The sequence below is a fragment of the Tachysurus fulvidraco genome, chromosome 6 (assembly GCF_022655615.1).
Source record: "Tachysurus fulvidraco isolate hzauxx_2018 chromosome 6, HZAU_PFXX_2.0, whole genome shotgun sequence".
Lineage (NCBI taxonomy): Eukaryota > Metazoa > Chordata > Actinopteri > Siluriformes > Bagridae > Tachysurus > Tachysurus fulvidraco.
Genome location: NC_062523.1, coordinates 14456086 through 14477391, shown reverse-complemented (window position 1 = coordinate 14477391; position 21306 = coordinate 14456086). Strand labels below are relative to the sequence as shown.

General features: G+C 37.3%; 1 protein-coding gene across 2 annotated transcripts in view; it reads right to left on the bottom strand.

Annotated features, from left to right (window-relative positions):
- pde11a (phosphodiesterase 11a) overlaps positions 1–20773 on the bottom strand; it is a 51113-nt gene extending 30340 nt beyond the window's left edge. The window contains exons 1-5 of one of the 2 annotated variants that reach the window (XR_007140839.1): positions 19303–20773; positions 18364–18522; positions 3761–3850; positions 1299–1439; positions 966–1030 (exon numbers count right to left, since the gene is read on the bottom strand). Coding sequence is in view for 1 of the 2 variants with exons in the window: in XM_047815064.1 (XP_047671020.1) it covers positions 966–1030; positions 1299–1439; positions 3761–3850; positions 18364–18522; positions 19303–20085 (1238 nt within the window). In the remaining variant the exon portion in view is untranslated. The remainder of the gene's footprint in view (positions 1–965; positions 1031–1298; positions 1440–3760; positions 3851–18363; positions 18523–19302) is intronic. The other variant, XM_047815064.1, reaches the window with a different exon arrangement.
- Positions 20774–21306: the final 533 nt, after the last annotated feature.

Genomic DNA, 21306 nt, shown 5'->3' with positions numbered 1-21306 from the left:
TGATGTTCATGCACTTAAAATCATATGCTTCACTCCTTTCTTGGCTAACGGTTGTATATGTTGGCAGGTGGGCTGGTATCTTGTGTGTTTGCAGTAAGATAGTGGTGGCTGCTCAGAGAGCTGAGCTACAGGGTTTGGGCTTTCCTAAGTGCTGAATAGAGAGAGCCCAAAGATTCTGTGCAGTGCAGAATTGAGAATGTGAGCAGCAGCTGACATGAGGAGAAACTCCAAGCCTCTGGTGCAGAAGCACTGGAGAATCATCAATCAAACGTGCATAGCGCAGTCCCCATTGACGCAGACCAGCATAACACAACACACTGCTAAGCAATTAATGAGTCTTCTAAGAAATATTTAACAGCCTTGTAATGTGAAGCTTTAAAATTCATCAGCAGGCAACAGAGTGCACGATTTAATGCTAGAATTATTTGTACTTCGCAAATATAAAGTGGTCCTAAATCCGTTTTCTGTAACATTTCATGTCAGTTCGGCTAAATGTAGTCTTTATTTAGTGCTAGGACTTTTCAGTTTCATCGTAAGAAGATAACAGTGTTTTAAACTATGATTTCAGCTTGCCATTTTTCCTTTCTCCCTCTGCGGTCTTTATGGCTCTGTGACTGATTATAAAAGAGCATTCATTTAAATTAGAGATAGAAAACAAAATGATCAATTATTCTATGGACCACCACCTGTGAATAATACCAGCAATGTGACTTTTCCTATTAGCCAGGACACATTAGCAGACGTTTCCCGCTGAGCTGCAGACTGAATTTGAGAAAATCTGATGTGCTGCTGGACTCAGATAAGTTATTAACAGAAAGCAAAAAATCACAAGGTGGAGGTGTGTGTGTATTTGTTTGTTTGTTTGTGTGTGTGTGTGTGTGTGTGTGTGTGTGTGTGTGTGTGTGTGTGTGTGTGTGTGTGTGTGTGTGTGTGTGTGTGTGTTTAACCAATTTTCAGGATCTTACCTGTTCTCTGTGTCTGCACTACACTTTGGTGACAGTAGCTCAAAGGACTTAGTAAACTTCACTACCTGCAACAGATTTCAGAGTTTCAGCATCTGTCATGAGGATTATGGTACTTATTAGCAACAAAATGGGAAGGGAAGGGAAGGGAAGGGAAGGGAAGGGAAAGAAATTAGAGACCAGACAAATAGAGTAGAAATTACAGTTGCCAATTATATATTTATTTCTTCCTAAATTCTAGAGGAAAAAGGAAAAGAAAGTAAATAAAAGAAACAAAAGTGGAATGGACAGAAAGGTGGGGTAAGATGAAAGCTGTGAGGTGAAGAGGATGATCACCGGAGACTCAATGTCCTCTAGAAGCTGTACAGAGCAGTGTTCACATTTGAGCAGCGTTTGAGCACGATGCATAATCTTCCTCACAATCTTCTCTAGGTCTGTCTGTTCTTCAAACAAATCATTCACCACCTCTAGCAAAGCCTGCACACATATACAGACACATACACACACATTAAAGGATGGTCAAGAGTTCAACATTGCATACATATCAGTGACCTTCTGTGAGCTGATAGCTTTATTCTATGCAAAGATTTGAAAGTTAATTTCTTGTTTACTGCCTGAAGATAAAGGACACTGGATTTCACTGGAGTTCAGTGACAAAGTAAGAGATTTATCTATTATTCCATTATAAATATTATAATTTGTTTGTTTTATCATTGAGGTTGATGCCATGTTGTATGTACAAACTGTTATATATATAAAAAAAATTAAGTAAAATAAAACAAACAAACAAACAAACAAATAATAATAATAATAATAATAATAATAAGTTTCTTTCTTTCTTTCTTATTTTCTTTCCTTTATTTTTCTTCAGTTGGGTGATTTACTTAGAACTAAGCTACTGTCATTCGTGACCCACGCTAGGTTATTCATATAGGAGTCTTCATGAGCCGTTATCTTAATCAAAATCACCCATTTATCAGATAGACTCATATAATTCCAAGGATTTTATATCTGATATGCCTTTTTGGGTTGAAGCATTGTTATGGTGAAGAGGATTGTGTACTTCAGTTAACCACAGGGTGTGTAGTGCCATCAGTGGTGAACAAATCTGAGAGGAGAGGTCATATAAAAAGCAATGCTATACTCCATACATGCATCCTGGGTGAGTGAAATGATAAAGATGTTAAATGACAATATGACAGAGTCACCTTTATCCATTCATCACCAGTTCCAAACAGTCTCACTGTGATTACATATTTTTAGGCAAGGACAAAAGCAGTCGATTCCTTGGGTCTTCATGACTTTGCTTTGAGACGCATCCGTTCACACTACTAATGTGATGTGGACATACAGTATGTGTCACAGACCACCCAAAAATGTGATCAGATCACGATGCATCTTAGAGACACGGTTCACACCTGTATTTATTTCTGTCCACTTATGATCAAATCACCCAGGCCATCAAAGTCCATCTACATAACTCAGCATTCACTAATAATATGGAACAATCCTATGGGCTGACTACCTGCAAGATGTTTCTGCTATTACTTGAATCAAGTGTATCCAATTGAGCACCTTATAAGGACATTCCTGTTTAGCTCCCACTAGAGTCAAATAAGAACTGTCCCACTGAGCTTAGACACAGAGCAAATATATAAATATATAATCACAGTTGGCTTTAGGAGCTACTGTGATCTGTGTATGGGGATAAAGCCTGGTCTGACCTTCTCAGCCTGTTGACACTGCAGGTTAATTAATTATATCTGATACACCTTACTGTCAGGACTTCTGCTTGGACATGTGTTTTGTGTCACGTGTCTTATCACTCTCACCTGGTTGTAACTGGACTAATTATTACGTGCATTTATTTCCTCCGTGTTGCAGTTTGATTCACAAATTCCTCGTCTTTGTATCGACTTTTGTTTTCTGTTCTGTTTCATGTTTTGCTGGTGTTTATTTATGTATTTATTTTTCCTGTCTTTTTTTTTTTTTTTGTTAATAATTTTTTTAAAATTTGTTATCCCTGCATTGTGGTCTGATTTTTATCCCTGCCGTTTTTAACACTTACACTTCACTGCACATCTGTAATTCCAGCACCAGTAATAGTTCTGCATACTGTATAAGCTGCATATTTCTGCCTTTCTATCCTATCTGTTAACATCCGATAATCTGATACCATCTGACCATTTTTGCAATGAAGGTTTGTCCTGCAAATATGCTCATTTTGTGAAATTGAGCAATAAGCATTTCTATGTCAATGTAGCATATCACAAAACAATGCTATTCATGTTCAACTTACTCTGGCATGTACACTATCAATTCATTTCTTCAACCCAATAAAATACTACGGGGCTGTAAACAATGTGTCGAGATCAATAATTCCTATCCCCGCTTATTTTCCCTCATCATCATTATTCATTCTTTCTTCTGGGATGAATGTAGTAAATATGATAGACAAGAGACCAGTGTTTAGATTTAAAGCCATGGCCTAATGCAACACACACAACAGCACACTGATCCTGTTCTCGACCCTGACCTTTCTGTAAAAAAAAAACAGTGTAAGCAACAAGAAAGTATGTGGGCAGCTATATATCAGTACATACATACACACATTGTCAGCAGTAGGCCTATACTGGGTTCTATAATGAGATACAGACCATTGTACCCCCACAACTATCCTTTAGACTTCATTGCTGATTTTTTGCTGAAAAAATCTGAAAGTAGGTGGCTCTGTAATAAGTGTTCTGTTTGTCGGCAAAGCACCAGCAATTGTCAATTAGCAATTGTAGCTGTCTTACCCTGCTCCTATCATACTCCTTTCTGGATGCAGCAAAAAGCTGAGCATTGGAGATAGCGATTCCACAGAAGGGCAGGTACATCTGCAACACCTGTAAAGAGAGAAATAATCAACACAAACCAAACACACAAGCCAAGCTCCAATATTTTCCCCTGCCTACTATTTATATTATGCCTATTAATTATATACTGTGCAATATTTATTGAATATCTTTGTGTTTATTCTGCATAGCCAATCACATTTTTACTAGGGAATAGCCCCTACAATGGGCTATTGATTGAACATTATGAAGCATGGCCTTTTCTACTCAGCTTCAATTGGCATGGACTGATTCATCAATACAGCAGAAATTTCCCTTCATTTTAGCACAGTCCACTGACTCATTCACTGATTCAGTACATTCACTCATTTGTGTATGAATTATTCAAAATCTAGGTTTTAATGTCTAATGTTCTTTTTGTCTTGCATGAGTTTGAGAGAAGAGAGAAGAGGGAGGAGTGTGGGACTGTGAATGGAAGAAAAAGAAAAAGGAACAATGAACACAAAGGGAGGTAAAAGCCTCCCTTGTCATGTCTGGGCTGTGCTGACATCAACCTGCTGATATTAACCTGTCATCGTTTGACTGAATGTTAGATTCACGAACAGCCAACAATCACAGACACAGAAGGCCTATACATCTTTTCAAAGGATGAACGTTCACAAGCCATGTCAATAGAAGTCAAGTTGATATACATGCAGTCACACACACACATCCATTTATCCTTACTGTTTATGCACGTGTGTGCGCATGCTCCTGTGATTTTAGAATAATCTTAAATCTTATAATTCTGAAAACAGCATCAAAACCAAGATTAAATGTCTTAATCTGAGAAGCAGAGGACACTGTTCTAATCCTTCAATATCCTCCTGCATGCTGTTTCCCTGACATTTCCATCCAAAAACTTTATATATAATTTATATAAATAAAGGTCGAAACGTTGTATACAGCAGTATTAAAAAAGTTTTTTTAGAAAATAAATTAAAGTGAAAATCTTATCGCCCCCCACATTATAAAGCAGCATAACATTCTGCATATGCCTATATGGACTTCTTGTTTTTAAGCTAAACAACAAATCTTTATAATGAACATAGTCAAATTCATCTCTGTTCAGCATGGAAGAGGGCACCAGAGGGCATCTAAAGCTAACAATAAGGTCTGAAAATAAGCTAAAAACACTGTATGCTTTGTAAAGGCTTTTCCTGTTTAGCTGCTCTCCTATATTATTACCCTTATATTCACACATTTATTTTTTCATCTGAGAATGACAGAGCTCAGAGCTTTATTTTACTTCACGTCTATTCCTGACAACTAATTCCATGGGTCAGTCAGAAATATGATTAATATATATGTAGGTGAAGTGGCTGTGAATAGTGAAGAGAACCACTGAATTTCAAGTAGGATTCTTTAGTGTGTTTCCTTAAGAGGATCTTTTTCTGAAACTTGTGAACTCAAAATCTTTCCACTGCAGCAACAATTTTACTTCTTTACTTTTTCTTTTCTGTGTCAGGCATTATTGCAGGTAGTGCTTGTGTAGATAGTGTGTCAAGATTGGCACACAGAGACACACTGCATACTTGTGTTTTACTTTTTTTATTTTAAAAAAGGTTGTTTAGTTGAGCAAAAGCAAAATAATAACATAAAATAAAAGTAAAAAACAGTTAAAGGTCATCTGAAAAAAAGGAAAAAACACCAAAAATAAAGGACAACACAAATTTCCGCTTCTCCCAGTGTCACTCTGCTTTTTACTACAATTTCAAAACAGATGTGCATTTACTTCTGTTATACTTTTATTTTATTTTGTGGTCAGCTCCTTTACTGAGGTTTAAAAGCAAAATAGTAAGATATTCACAGATTGTATTTCTTCTTCTGTACTGTATATTGTTAGATCTTCTTGTAATTAAATATTTTATAAGAAACACCACTGTTGTCTTTTTGCAATTGTGCTGCAGCCTCAGCGAAATTTCTAGACACCTTGTGATTTTTGAGTTGGAGCATCGCTATTCTTAATTTCTATTCATAATGGAATTACACCATTTATTCATCCATTATTTAGTATTAGTATTTTTCCAGAATGTTTAGTTCTGTTGACAATTTATTCATTTGTAAAAGGTAAGCATATGCCTGGACAAAACTTAAAAATAAAAGTGCCTCTGTGATTATGACATTTTGTCAGAATCATTCTGGAGAAAGAATCATAGTGCGTTTGAGAATCGATTATTTTTGAAATTCCTAATGCACTGTGAGCTCTGGGCTCTCTTCCAACAGGAATGGGTTTACTACTCTGCTGGACCAGCCATGTATGCATTCTTCTGAGGGCACATGCTGGGATTTGAGGAGAAGCCTGACTTGGTTTAATTGGATAATGTCGACTTAACTATTAGCATGGGCTGCATCGCAGATGTGGCTGTATGCCAGGAGAAAGCTGTATTGACAAGGGACTAAAGGATGGGTTAATAAAGTTGTGAAGTGACCCTGGCCGAGGGAGTATTTTCGACAGATTCCCTCAGCGATGCTCATCTCAACCATGCACCTAATGAAATGTAAGAGCCCTACTCCATCATGCTTCAGTTTGAACAAGCACATGATTATCACCAACATACACATCTGGAGTGATAAGTTTAGTGCTGACAATTAGATGCTTAAATGAAAAGCTTGATTGTCCATATTTCAAGCTCATGGTACTCATGTCACAATGTTTATACACACCATCAGTCAGATTTATTTAATAAGCATTCCTTAATCCATGTACTATAAACATGGTTTATAGAGCCTATGCCTGTTCTTACTAATGCCTTTCATTAGCAAGTCTCTAAAGACAGCAGAATGTAGTCTACATTTAATCAAGTCCAATGAACAAGCAGTAGACCATGTCAGTCTCCTTAAGCGTGTTTCAGGTCAATCCAGATATCCACAACGAACTTTACTTCACGGAACACAGCAAACATTGCCACCCCGGACTACATTTCCATAAACACGCACTTTGTCACTTTCACAGTCGCTGGACTTCTGATCATGCACATCTGTATACAGCCACACTTGTTACAATATAAAGGACTCACAGACAACTCAATGTGAAATAAAATTTATGGTTTCTGTGCATGACATTAATTTTTGATCATTTTCCTCTGCCTGTTTATTACTCAAGTCTTTGAATTGCTGCTTATGCCCTTTTATTAAAAATAAAATGCTGAGCTGCATTTGCACCCTCTTCAGCCTCTGTTTCATAACACTGTCTTAGGCTGTATGCCATATTCACCCAAAGTGTGCAGAGCATTTTTAAATCACAGAATTTTATGGTTAAGCGCTGTGCACTATATGGAAAAATGTAAAACTGGACATTTTATAGTAAATTACTGCAAAATGCAAAGTATCCCAGGTTAAGCAAAACAAATTGTATCACTTCACTGTGTTTATTAGCATTTTATAAGAATGCGACTTTTGAGATGCAATTTTATTAAAGGTTTGCATAACAGCATTGCTGCCATAATCAGATAACTGCCACACCAAGAACAACGAATGAAATACGTCATGAATGTGTGCTACCTTTTTTAGGGTGATTTCATCTTGCTTTCTTATTTTCTAGTATTTCAAAACTTGAAGAAAAAAAAACAGCTGAGAGAAGCAGATACTACAAGTAGGCACATTAGTCTGTATAAATATACATGTGCTAAGGTGAGGGTTGAGGTCACCTTACAATGTGGTCAATGGACAGAAAAGAGCCCCAGGTGTATTTAAATAGTCTATAGTGGCAACAGACTGAGAACGTCAGCCTAGACTTCTCTCTCCCTCGTCGCAGTTTCCAGCTCCTACCGGGGATCCCTAGATGTTATGATGATTATGTTATAATCTCTCAAGACATCTCACTGGACAGAAAAATAATCCCTTAATACATCTCACAAGACAGAGACAATCCTTAATCAGATATTGTTTTAGCAGGAGGGGCTGGGGTGACTGTTCAGTTCATTCCTTATGATGTAAAAAAGTAAGTTTTTTCTCCAAAGCTCTCTTTGGATGGAACACTATCGTAGAAAGTGAGCCTAGCATCCCTGCTAAGGAACCTAATTTCTGAGGCTTTATTACCAAAGACCACAACTGTAATGTACAATGACCCATAAACATAGGTCCCAATGCTGAAGTTTTTAACCATGGATCAGAACAGTAAGCCTAATGTATCAATCCTTTAGCTGTTGTGTCAAAAGTAAACTAAAATGTACTGCCAGATTTACAAAGGTCTAAAAAAGCCGGATTTTTTCATTTTCATTTGTCTGTTTATCACCTGTAAAGTGTAAAGAGTGTTCCTAACACAACTTTGCATTTGGTGATGCCCAAAAATTTTAGAATTTTAGAAAAGGTCAAGCTGAAGGGGCTGGGAACCAAATATAGCAGCTAAGCAAAAATGTGTGCTGGAGGCAGAAAACATCACCTGCATATAACAGGAATGAACCTTATTTTATTAATATAAAAAAATTTTCTGCGCTATCCTTTGTGGGTATCTACAGTAGTGTGAAAGATTTTTCTCTATACACTGATACAGATCATTGTTTACCAATGACTGCTGACACAAATGCACGTTGAGCCTACACTAAATATTGCTCATGTGACATTTAAAAAAAAAGCCTCAGTTGAAACAATAGCACTTCTAGAGCTTTCTCTTCCATGCACTCTTAATCACACACACTTCTACCCCACCTCTCCCTTTTCTCTCATTCTGTTTCTATTTCTCTGTCTTCTATACTCTCTCTCTCTCTCTCCCTCTCTCTCTCACACACACACACACACACACACACACACACACGCACACACACACACACAGTATCATCATTAATTCAGTGGCGAGCAGTGCAAGCATTAATGTGATGCTAATGCACACTGAAAAGCCCATAAAAAAACACATCATAGCAGTGCATCAGCAGTGTCACTACACTGTGCCTGAGAGACATTGTGGGACTGAGCTCAACACACATGCATATACACTTAAATATAGGCTGAGACACTGACTTGTTGTCTGGCATGGATTACACCCTCCTGTGTGAAGAACCCATAGCTTGTCATTCTTAATCTTCCGGCTCAGGTATATTCACAGATAAAAAAAAAAAAACATAACATTATGGTTTAAAATATTGTGCATGTTGATTGTCCCATTGAATGCAAGTGCTTTTATATGCGTTTGTGTTTCCGTTGTTGATTAATTGACCTACTAGCTCATTAAACATGGCAGGGCGATCGATGCCAGACCCCACAAACATGTACAGAGTTGCACTCAAGAGAATATGCACACTAGTTAGCCTGTGTTTTTTTTTTTTTTAATTTAATGGAAGCATGAATGCTTTGGAGACATTCACTCACTCATCTCTGGTATGTTCAAAGTTCAAGTGCTATTAAATCAGTTTCCTCCTACATTCTTGCTAGATAATATTGGCATTTGGTACATGAACTGAGAACCAAATTATAGCTTTGTGTTCTGTGCCATGCTGTGATCTGTGTCATTAGTGAAAAGGCACTGAACCCCCAATACTCATTCAGGAGGCCTGAGCTTTTAGGCTGGTTATTATTACACCAGTTACCAACTACTACCAGCTGTTACTTCCCATAGCTATCTTTCGTAAACTGGCCCATGTCTGCTGTATTCTCCCAGCAGGATTCTCTTAACCTTATTAGATTCTCAACATCACTGCCATCCCAAATTCCGCTCCCAATCCTTAACTACAGCTTCCTGGATTGGTGCTGACCTTTTAAACATTTAATTTGAAACATTTAGGTTTGTTTTAGTATATGTGAATACTCCATCCTTAATTGCATGCACCCCAAATGTCCAAATACTTATTCCTCAAACACTGCGGATGTTAGCCATATCCCAGTGAACCATTGTTCAGTTCATTTCTGGAGAGAACAGTTTTACAGTAGTCCATAGCAAAATGACACTGGGAGAAAAGGATCTCCAAATCTGGCATTAACATACAATCATCCCCATCCTCTCCTCTGCTACAGAACACTGTAGCATTAATCTAACATCATCCGCTAGCATTAATTTGGTTTCCTTTACTATCATGTTTTGTTAGCTTCAGTCACCGCACTGTTTGCCCATTAGCTTTACTACTGCTCAGTGGTTGCACACAACTCTCATTCTCCAACCGACATTTGGTTCAACCTCAGTTGCATATCTTCTAAACATCTCACCTCCCCTGCCATCTTACTGACTAGCAGACCTGTGTGAAAGTGCTACTGGTGTAGTTCAGTGGGACTCCAATATCATACATGGTCAAGATGGTTCCCTCACTGCTGTTATTCAGTTATATGCCTGTTATATTGACTAGGGTGCTAATACAACACTAAAGTACTTTCCCTTTATTCACAAATAATTCTTGCTGTTTCTTCCTAGGCTTTTTTATACAGTTTTCAATATTCCCTAATGTTCAAACAACTAGCAGGCCTGTGGGTACATATCACTAGCGTACTTAATCATACTTAACCATTATAACACACACTGTTCTCAATTTGACCATGTAATTAACAAGCTGTGCTGCAAGAGTCGCAGTTATGCAGAGTTCTCTGAAAACTGAAAGTGAGACACGATCACTGTGCTCGCTGCCTCAGCATTGACCGCTGTAGCCTGTTTGTTCAAGCCTCCTAGCAGTGTAGTCAATGGCATCTACAGTCTGACTACTGTCTAAAATATTGATATCAATAAAAGTCATGTCATCTTTCAAAATTTGAGCTGTGAAGAATTACAGCAAATGAACAGATATGATTTACAACCTGCTGGACATCCTGAACTAACAAGTATTTGGGACAAAACTAAATATTTTTATCCTCCAAAAAAAATCATGATCCAACAAAGCAACAAATTGCAGAAACAATGGTCATATATATATAGTTAATTAATTAATTTTTTCATCTATTTTGTAACGTGTCCATCCATTCATTTACACTTAAGTATGTTTTTATTGGTTTTCATGGCTTAAATTTCGGAAAATTAAAACTTAAATGTCATTAATAAAAGCAAATTACCATATTGTGCCCTCTAAAGGAGCAGTGTTTGATTTGGACAACCCCTGTTTTAACTGCAATGTAATACAGACAAAACCCAATGCAAAACCCTGGGATCAGCTACTGTAACTGTTAAAGACCCTGATTCAAGTTGACTAGTGCAGTGCACCCTTCTGTTGAATATGTTGGTATTGTTGACAGTAGCTGTAGCAGTAGTGGACCACCTGGGTTGCTGACATGTCTTTATCTCAATAAGTGAGGAACAACCTCTTACTAGAGATGAAGGGCTTTTCAAACAATAGGTGTCTGTCTGGGAGTGACACCCTGTTAGAGATAGATAGTTGCCACCATCAATTTCCTCACTAACTGTGAAGGGATGTCTTGCAATTGGACAGGATGGCAAGTTCTTCACTAATGCCAAATCAGAACTTTGGCTACTGTGTTTCTTCCTGTAAATCCAGACTGCTCACTAAGATAGGATTCACTGGTCCATAGCTAATCACATCTTCTACCATACCCTTTCATGTTCTGTGTGTGGATTCTTTTCATGTTGCACAGAACTGGCAGAATGACTCTGGTGCCATTATTAATGTGTTGGCCTGTCGATAAATTATATACTCCCCTTATAAATCCCTCACACCTGTGTATCTTCATTGTAGACATGTATTCGTCTTATTTCTCCTTTTTTCTAGTGTGTTTGTTAGGTTTGCTTGTTACTGGACATCAATGTAAATGCTATTGCATAAAAGTGTATGCTGCTGTTAAAGAGATGTGCTGTAAATTGCCTATGACTGATTAAGAGGGAGCAAGTAGGAACACAGGAACTATTGCAATTGTGAGTGGTTTCCTGGTTTGGTTATTGATGTTTTCCTTTTTTCCTATTTTTTTCCATTGCTTTATTGAAGGTTTGCGGTTCTATTATGATGAATGTTCTTTTTTCTAAAAAAATTAAATGTGCAGTTGGAATGTGAGTTGGTTTGATTTATCTCCTTTTTATCTTCCTATTTATTGTCTTCTTAATTTCTAAACTGTGGTTTCTTTCTATCCGGAGTGTATAAAGATTGAAAGGTGCTTAATCCTGTCTGGTGCCCGAACATAGTACCAACCAAAAAAAAATTCTGCTAATGTAGTAAGTCAGGGGCACGATTTGCACGATTACAATACCCACAGTCATGGCTTGAGCCTGTTAGCTCGACCCTTCAACATAAACTGACAGATGAGGACTGCAAATTCTGCAAATAGAGTACGTCATTGATTGCATTCCGGGGCGCTCTCCAATCCCCAAAAGTAATAAATATTTTCAGGGTCTGCAAGACAACAGCAACTCCTCATTTACCTTAAAGGTGTATGTGGTGTATCTATGCACTGTGGACTGGATTTCCTTTGGGGTTCATAAACGTCTTACAATTTTTTTACAAAGAACAAGGCACCTTCATCCGCCATAATTCCCCAAGGATTTTCACTTGTGCTAGAGTCCCTTAAGACACCTCCTTAATGTGAGAGCTATATGTTCTACTTGGTCTGAAATCTAGGTATATCCAGCTTCTGGAACCTTTTTTCTATCCAATGGCATGAGCGGGAGACACCTTTCCTAAATTAGTCATCAATTGTGTTGTTTCCTTTTGACATTAGGACATATATTATCCATATGATTTTCACCACCGCTGGTGGTATGGGTTTATATGAACCACAGCTAACCATCAGGATCCATGGTCTTGCTGCTCACTCTCATATCAGCTCTCAATTACACACATCCCTTCAGCTTTTTTTTTACAGCAGAGAGTACAGTACATATCTCTCTTTCTTTGTTCATTGTTAACTCCTCCCTCCACAAACCAACTCTCTTCTTTTTCTCAATCCTCTCCACTCATGATTGCTTCCTTACTCTGGCTGTTCCTGGGAATAATCTGTCCCTCACAGCATTTCTATAAGGCAATTAGCGACAAGACAACAAGGTTTCTGAAAATAATGGGGGTAGATATTGATTAACCTGTGTGTGTGTGTGTGTGTGTGTGTGTGTGTGTGTGTGTGTGTGTGTGTGTGTGTGTGTGTGTGTGCGTGTGTGTGTGTGTATGAGAGAGAGCGAGAGAGAGAGAGAGTGAGAAAGACAGGGGGGGGGGGGGGGGGGGCAGAATAGTAACCTGATTTTTATTACGTAAGACCAGCCATGGGAAATCTGAACATCAGTATAAACTATACATTAGGTTATAAAACATCAAAACATCAAATGAACACTCAAGACCATGCAGTAAAATTTAATGTCATAGTTACGCTCTGCCTCAGACCTTTCTTCCTCTCTATCTCTCTCCACTGTAACTTAATAAGATGAATCTGTTTGGCTAAGCATCTTTGAGCTGGTTAGAAATACAGTCCTTGTCCATTCAAAGTGCCTACAGTACAATTAATATCTAATTACCTCATAGGTCTTATTGCAGCAACAACAGCATCGTTCCTCTGATTCTGCTTACCACTACCTTAAGTGTCTACTTGATTTAATGCATTCAGTAGATAGTATTGGCCAACAAAGAGCAAGACAGTGTTCTTCAAGAGAGGGTTATGAATCATACTAATCCAACATAAGGTTGCATAAATTTTTAAAAAAACATTTTTCTAAATCATAAAATCATTGCTGCTTGTTATAACTTGTTATAACTGATATGTGTTATATTTACTTAAATGCTTGTAGTAAATCATTGCACAGTGTTGGTTCTGCTGTGCTCCTTGTAGTGCTTTAACTCCACAGTGCATTCAGGATTGTAAAATCAATGCAATGCTCAATAAAGTAGTGGGATTTCTATATAATCTTTCTATTTAATATTTCCAAAATCTTTAGAAATTCTATTTAAAGATATAAAAGTGATGGAATGGATAATAAATAGGATTCAATTATTTGTTTTCAATTTGTATTCAATTATTCTTATTGATAAGAATAAATCTAGTATTTAGCATATTAGAGTACTGTAAAATACAGTGTTTTTTTTATCATTTGCAATATACACACAAATCATGTAATAGTTACGTTTGTTAAATTAATTTGGAACTTTCTCAAGACAATTAGAAAAACTACAGCCAAAGATTTAGTCAGATATTCAGCTTCTTCCTCAGGAAAGGGTATCCTTGTAATTCCAAATGGAAATCTTGTCAAAATTGCCCCTTTACGGACCTTCCATTAACCCAAATGAAACCTATATCCAGATGCTGAACTGGATCCCTAATGAACAAACCAGCAGTAATAAACAAGATCTGAGACAGCATGAGGGAGAAGGAGGCTGAACCAGGAACCAAAATCTTTTTCTGTGAGACATAAGATAGTGTATAGTTACAGTGTATAGTTGTAAATAAAGGATTTTCAGTATGAGTATTTTGTGAATAAAATAAGCCCAGGACAGTCTCTTTATATGCCATCAGTTGTATTAGTGGCAGCAGTGGTGGCAAAATTGTTACTATTCGGATGATCAAGGGTTAAAACCCCAGGCAAGCAAGGCCCTTAAGCCTATCTTCTCCATGGCCTCGGTGTTGCAGGTCCCAAACTTTCTTTGTGAAGGAGTTATAATAATACATATGTGAAAGGGGGTTCTTCTTTCTTTAAAATTTTGATTGTTCCCATTTTCTAAACATACAGTAGATAAAGACCTATTCAGTAAAATCATTCTCAAGAAAAATAAATCCCCACTAATCATTTAATAAAAAATCTGACTAGGTTTATCCAGGACTATTGGGCTGTTTGTTTGTGCTATGTGGAACACAGAGATCCTCTCTTTGCTCCTCACACTCCTGTCAGAGTAATATGTGTACAAACATAGCACTGTGCTTGTCTAAATACAGCAGACTTAGGGGATTCAACACCAGTTAAATTAAAAGCTGATAAATCTCCCCACAGTTTAAATATCTCACCTGTGTTTACAAAGACTTCCATCTGCGTGGGTCATACTGTAGTTAATGAAAGACTGTTTTCCCTCATTTTAATGAAAGTGTAGAAGGTGCCATGTTTCTGCAGATCTATCATTTAAAAAATAAATCATATGAAAAGCAATTAGTCATTAACTCTTAGATAATTATATAGCGCATGAACAGACTGACTGTCTACAAACTTTAATATATGCAATATGCCCTTCTTCTCTGGAGTTATACAAGCACAGAGCTCAAATCATCAAGCACACACATTGACTCACACTGTTGATGTAAATGTTAGTAAATGGTGTTAAGTGTGAGGGGTTTCAGAGTTCTTGTAAGTGAGCCATGCATGAAAAACGGTTCAAACAGTTCTCAAAGTATTGTCATGCCATTTTTGGATTTGACCTTTTGGATTTTCTGACCTTTCAAAAAAAAAAAATTCTGTTTTTAAATTCATATTTAATTCTCTGTTGATGTTGAAGTCACCCGACAAACACATCTCACAGCAAAAAAGCAAGAAAATCAAATAAATAGTCAGAATCTATGGATTGCACAGTAACTTATCTAAGTGATGCAAATAGCATTAAAATACTCTTTAACCCTCTATTTTTCAAACTCTGTACTTTTATACAATGTACCATGTAGCTTTGTTTTTCTCAGTTCTCAATATTGTGTAATGTCATGAGCGTTTTAAACAACCACTGTGAATTTTAAAGTCCTTTACAATTTATTACATTTTGCTTTATGTATGTGATGACAAATTTGCTGAATTGCTGAATGTTTAACATGGGATTGGACTTTGGGGAAACAACAAATGAAACAGGAGTTAAGAAGTAAAGAATATACCCTATAGAAATAAGAACATAGAATTATATACAGTACAATAGTCAGTTCATATCCAGGTATTTGATTGGACAAGTGGAGAATTTCAAGAGTCCTGATATTTAATATAACCAGAGGTAGGAGTAAGTCACACATGTGCAAGTCACAAGTGTCTCAAGTCATGAATGTCAAGTCAAAGTCAAGTCGAGTCTTTTTTCAATATTTCAATTGTCTTTTTTTTAATATCAAATTTGCGACTTAAGTCTGACACGAGTCAAGTCATATGACTCAAGTCCCCCATCTCTGATTATAACAGCCTTCCACTGTTTATATCACTCAGCTTCTCTGTGTTTGCTACATATAATTCTAATTTTATAGCAATAGTTCCTTACATTGAAACTATTACATTGAAGCACTTATTAGCTATTAGTCTCTTATGTTTCATAATAGTACAATTTTTCCAAGGATGCACAACAATGCTCTGGAAACCACATCAAGACATTTAAAATGTAAGAATATTGATTATGATTATTTTGTGACTCTGTATTGTTTTAAAGGTTCACTTGCACCTTGCCAACATGCGCTAACAGTCTGTCCACAAGCCATCCAATAATGGATAATCAATCAATTGCATACTTGAGAACACCCAAGGCATTCGAATAATAAGAATGATGGAATAATGTACATTGCATAGATCTATCTGAGAGCCTTTGAAAAAATAATAGAAGTGTTTTTAAGAATCAGTTCAAGACTGCATTCAGATGAGATTCCAATTTGATTTGGGGTTTGTTGGTTTGTTTAGAATACCTTGGCTTACCTTTCTTAATATAATAGATAGAACAAAAAACAAACAAACAAAAAAAAACCTTTGTTTTAATCAACAAATTAGCCATTCTAATTCATTCTTAGGCTATTTTTCTAAATCAATTATATACTTAATGTGAAAAAACTCTGTCAATTATTTTGTATGCTAGACAAAGGAAACATAAAATGTTTGTGATATCTAGCAGTGAGTGTCATTTGCTGGGATGTTGCTTACAAAAGCACTGCTGTGAATGCAGACATTTGACCCAGCTGCACATCTACCTCAGATCAATTTTCTTCAGAGAGGCTTTGGAAAGTGTTTTAGATGACATGGGATTGAAGGAGAAATTTAGCAGGTACCCCTCACTTTATCCTAGAGCTTGAGGAGAGTATACACATGGAGAGCTGTTATTTTGATTAGTGGATTCTTCAAAAGTATTTTATTCAATTGTGCAATTTCTGTAAAAGGATAACAACTACTAAGTCTAGCTTTTTTATATATAACAAAATACATTAATCTACATTAAATAGTAAAGGCTGTAAGTATATAAACTTCCATTTACTATTCTTTATTTGGTAGATTCTTTTATCCAAAGTGACCATACTGAAAGTGATCCACAATTAAATCCTAAAGCCTTGAAAAACCTGCCAAACTCAGTACAATGCTTCAATAACAGCAGTCAGTACTGAGGCATTTTTATGGTAAGAAAAATAACCTGCATTGGAATTATACATATACTGTACATGTGTGCAGTATATCTATATATTTTTTTTTTCATTTAAAGGAATTTGTGTCTTCTCTTTAAAAGCCTCCCTCCATTCATACTTGGGCAAAAAAGGCAACCAACGAGACTTCAGTGGGAGTTACAGTAGATGAATCCTTAGTAGAAAGAACAATGCCATCAACTCAAAGCCAGAGATTTGTTAATGCCACTGTGTGCAACTTCAGCATATGATATAATATGCAAGCCTCTTTGTAGTAAGTAGGAACTTTCATCATTGCTTAACCCTTGTGTGGTGTTAGGGAAAACTGACCTGTTTTATATTTTTACTACGAGTTACATTTGTTGTAAATTATTTACATCTGCTGAAACATTTCTCAAAGTTGTATTTCATACTGTAGCCAGTGACTACAATAATCTTTTGGTCTATTGTTATTCATCACCTTATTTGAAAAATCAGTTCAAAATAATTGAAACACTGTTCCATTTAATTTTTTTCCTAGATTTATGCCACCAATTCAATTTTTTTTACTTTATTATAGTAAATATTGTTATACAAATTATAAATTTTAGACTAAATCAAATGATACTCTTAATGTTAAAGGTGATCTAGTAATTGTAAACATTAATAAGTCAAAAAATAAATGTTATCTATGTTGTTTTTGGTTGATATACTGTAACAGCAATATGGGTTATATGATTTTTCTTTCTTTTAAAACCCCAAAAACATCTTGGCTCAATTTTACCCCAACAGTAACATAACACCAGGATTAACTGAATGGCAATTCATGGACATCAAAGAAAACAAGTAGCCCTTCAGTTAACAGCTAGGGCCATGAACTGTACAAGACATGTCAGCTCAGGCACAGGTTATACCCCTCCACTGCAATGCAAACAGTCTCTCTACACTACATACTCCATAGTCAGAGCTCAACACTAATGACAGATAAATGGACAGAAAGCTGTCAATAATACCATCACCACACTTTCCAGGCCATGTCATGAAATCTCACTTCAGTACCACATTTGTGTATCACCACAAAGAATCTGAACCAAACTAGGATCAGCGTTAAACTCCTGGCCACTGTTTACCACCGCACACAACCAAACCAAACTCCCAGAGAGACGTGCCCTTGCTTTATACACTGGCTATGTGTGTTTAGCAAACAGTCCTGTTCCTTTAAAACTTTATATTATACTCATAGACTCACCCAATAAATTGTTGTTATATTAACATCAAACACTGCTTCTTCACAGCAATGTAGCATTATAAATTGTATACAAAATAATGCAGGTCACCAGAAGTCAGAATATTAGCATGTAAAAATATGTTACCTTCTCATCATCTTCAGTGAACAGTGCACCACTAGGACTCTTGTTGATGGCCTGGGCTACTCCTATGATCTCTCCATCACTGTTACGGATAGGCATGCACAGCAGTGACTTGGTCTTATAACCTGTCAACTTATCAATCTCATCACTGAAACGATGGTCCTAAAGAGGGAGAAAGCATTACAGCATAATACAAACATTTCATCTCTGGCTTATTTTCCGATTAAGATGTATTCTTAAACGTGGGAGGTTCAGAGGTTCACTACCTTTCTCATCTTCTCAAGTAACTTTATTTAATACTCAATACTCTATACTCAATTTATTTGATTCACATCTTATATAGCTGATTGTTAAAAGTGATGTTTTGTTATGATAATATACTGCTGTCTTTATAAATATCTTAAAGGCTTTTCTGACTTTTGCTATTGTTTTCGATGACCATCTGTTGCCTGTATCACATTAATGATTTTTTTGTTTGTTTCTTGTACTTATAAGAACTAGTCGTCAGTAGAATCTCTCAACACTGTAACAATTCATTTCATTTAAGACGTTGGAAAAACTCCCTTGTTAGTGAACGTCAGTGAAGATTGACAGACCAATTAACTGTAGTCGAAGTGCACGAAATATCATAGAGGGAGAAATGGAGAGAGTGCATTTTTAGGTAAGCTAATCAATTCAGCAATCGATATCCTCAGCCAGCTCATTATTTTTTTTTACAGATCTCATGAAGGTAGTTAATAACCAGCTTCTGGTTATACTACATGATTGAAACTGACCCTACACACACACACACACAGACACACAGACACACACACACACACACACACACACACACACACACACACACACACACACACACACACACACACTTTTCTAAGCAAAGTTCAGGCCTAATATTCAAACAAAAAGATCAGTTTTACATGAGTTGTCACTCTTTCGCACCTGATACGCGTCGGGGATGTTAACAGTCTCTCCGTGCTCAGCAACATAACCTATAATTCCTTTCCCCCACGGAACCTGGACTTCATCTGAGTTGCTGAGGGATGGCAGGACAGTGGTCCCGGCGTGAACGTCAAAAAATTTGGAAACCAGAGTCTTTTTATTCGCAGTGCCCTCCACTAGAAACAGTGAGCAGCGATCCGCATCGACCATGATACACACAAACACCAAAATCTTGTAGCTCAGGCTGGTTAAATCCAGGTCATTGGAAATGTCTTTAACCAGCTCCAGGAAGAACTCGCGCTCGTTGTGCTCTTTGAGGTAATATTTGAAGTCCACGGCGGTGGACGGATACTGTGGGATGTTGACTCGCGACTCTAGCAGCGCGGAGAGGATGTGCGCTGTAGTTGGTGGTAAGGAGCTGGCTTTCCTTAGTAAAGCGCGTCTCCGCATGCTGGTCAGTGGCTCCTGAGCTCGAGAGTTCACGTGTTCGTCGTACGTCCTGTTCGCATTGACGGCTTTTGAGCGTGCGAAAGTTTTTCGCAGCTCTTTCTGCGATGCTCGCCGCTGGAGACCATCTCCCTTACTCGCCCAGCTGTCCTTACACACATGGGATTTCTCCGGGTCCGTGGAGGAATTCGAGGGATTTTTGTTTGCTTGGTGCGTTTTGAGCCATTTTTCTACCATACTGTATTTACCTTTTCTGTTAAGATAGTCCTCAAACAATTCAGGGTGGTTATCCAGGAAAGTTTCAACATCCGAAAACACCATATTGGGCACTGCCATGTTTAGTATTATGGTTATGGTTCTACAAAAGAAATTGCCAAATGGTAGGAAGTATTCGATATTATTACTTACAAAAGAAAAAAAAAGAAAAAAAACAAAGATGCAAAAGACTTCAAGTCCTGTTTCTGCTCGAGGCAGACGAACAGAAACCCATATGCAACTTCAGCACCCGTTTTGGTCCAATTGATTCTGACCTGCCATTAAGTCCGCTTTCACTTCTTCTTGCTTCCCCAACATCTCCACACAGTGTGGGACACGCCGAGGTTCCTGCTCGATGCTGTTATATGTAAGCGGACGCACCAGAGAGAACATTCTCTCAAATAACTTGAGCTTCCGCCTCATTGTGAATACCAGCGCCGCATCAGCAACAGCGCAGTGGAGGGAGCAGAGAGCAGAGCAGCGTGTCGTAGATCCGCCAGTGACGTCAGATGATGCTCTCCTTTATGTCCAAACCCACGTCACATTTACGTATTTCATGTCAGAAATGCTCTCTTAATGTTTTGTGTCTTTACATTTGTAGACTACCGTGGACCCAGAACAGGACATTTCAAGCTGTGCATCTAGATCTAGATATATTATTCTAAGGACCGAAAGCACAATTCTGAAATCAGATTGTTCTTTCCTGTCTACCTGTGATTTCAATAACTAGTGCTAATGGCAATGGTTATGAAACTACTTAAGTTAAAAAAAATCTATTAGCCACAACGAGTGTCTTAGATGGATAGTTTATAGACACTTGTAAGACACTGTCTTAATGTGAATTATTATATGACCCTGTTATTATTATAAAGGCAATCTTTAGAAAACAAATAATGGCTATACCAGAGTTTCAAAAAATTGCGGCCTCCAGTGGCTGTGGCAGATATTGCAGCTTAGTTATAGGCTAAATGGGTGGATCACGACTGCATGTCTATGCGACTGTACATTATTTTAACCAAAGACATCAAAGAATTTGTGAACAGAGAACAAAATCGCTGTTCACCATTTGTCTCCGTCGAATTTGACAGATCTTGAGCAATTTTGTCATTAATTATGGGCAGAAGATTTGCAGCCATAAATGGTTTTGTATGTGAAGCCATAAATGGTTAAGTATGAATAACAGATTTCTGTAAAACAGCAAGGCCACAAAATTTGCTTTTGCTAAACCTTGGGTTTGACATCAATATTAAATGAGATGATGGATCTGAATTGCAGCTTTCACTTGATGCATGATGCATGATG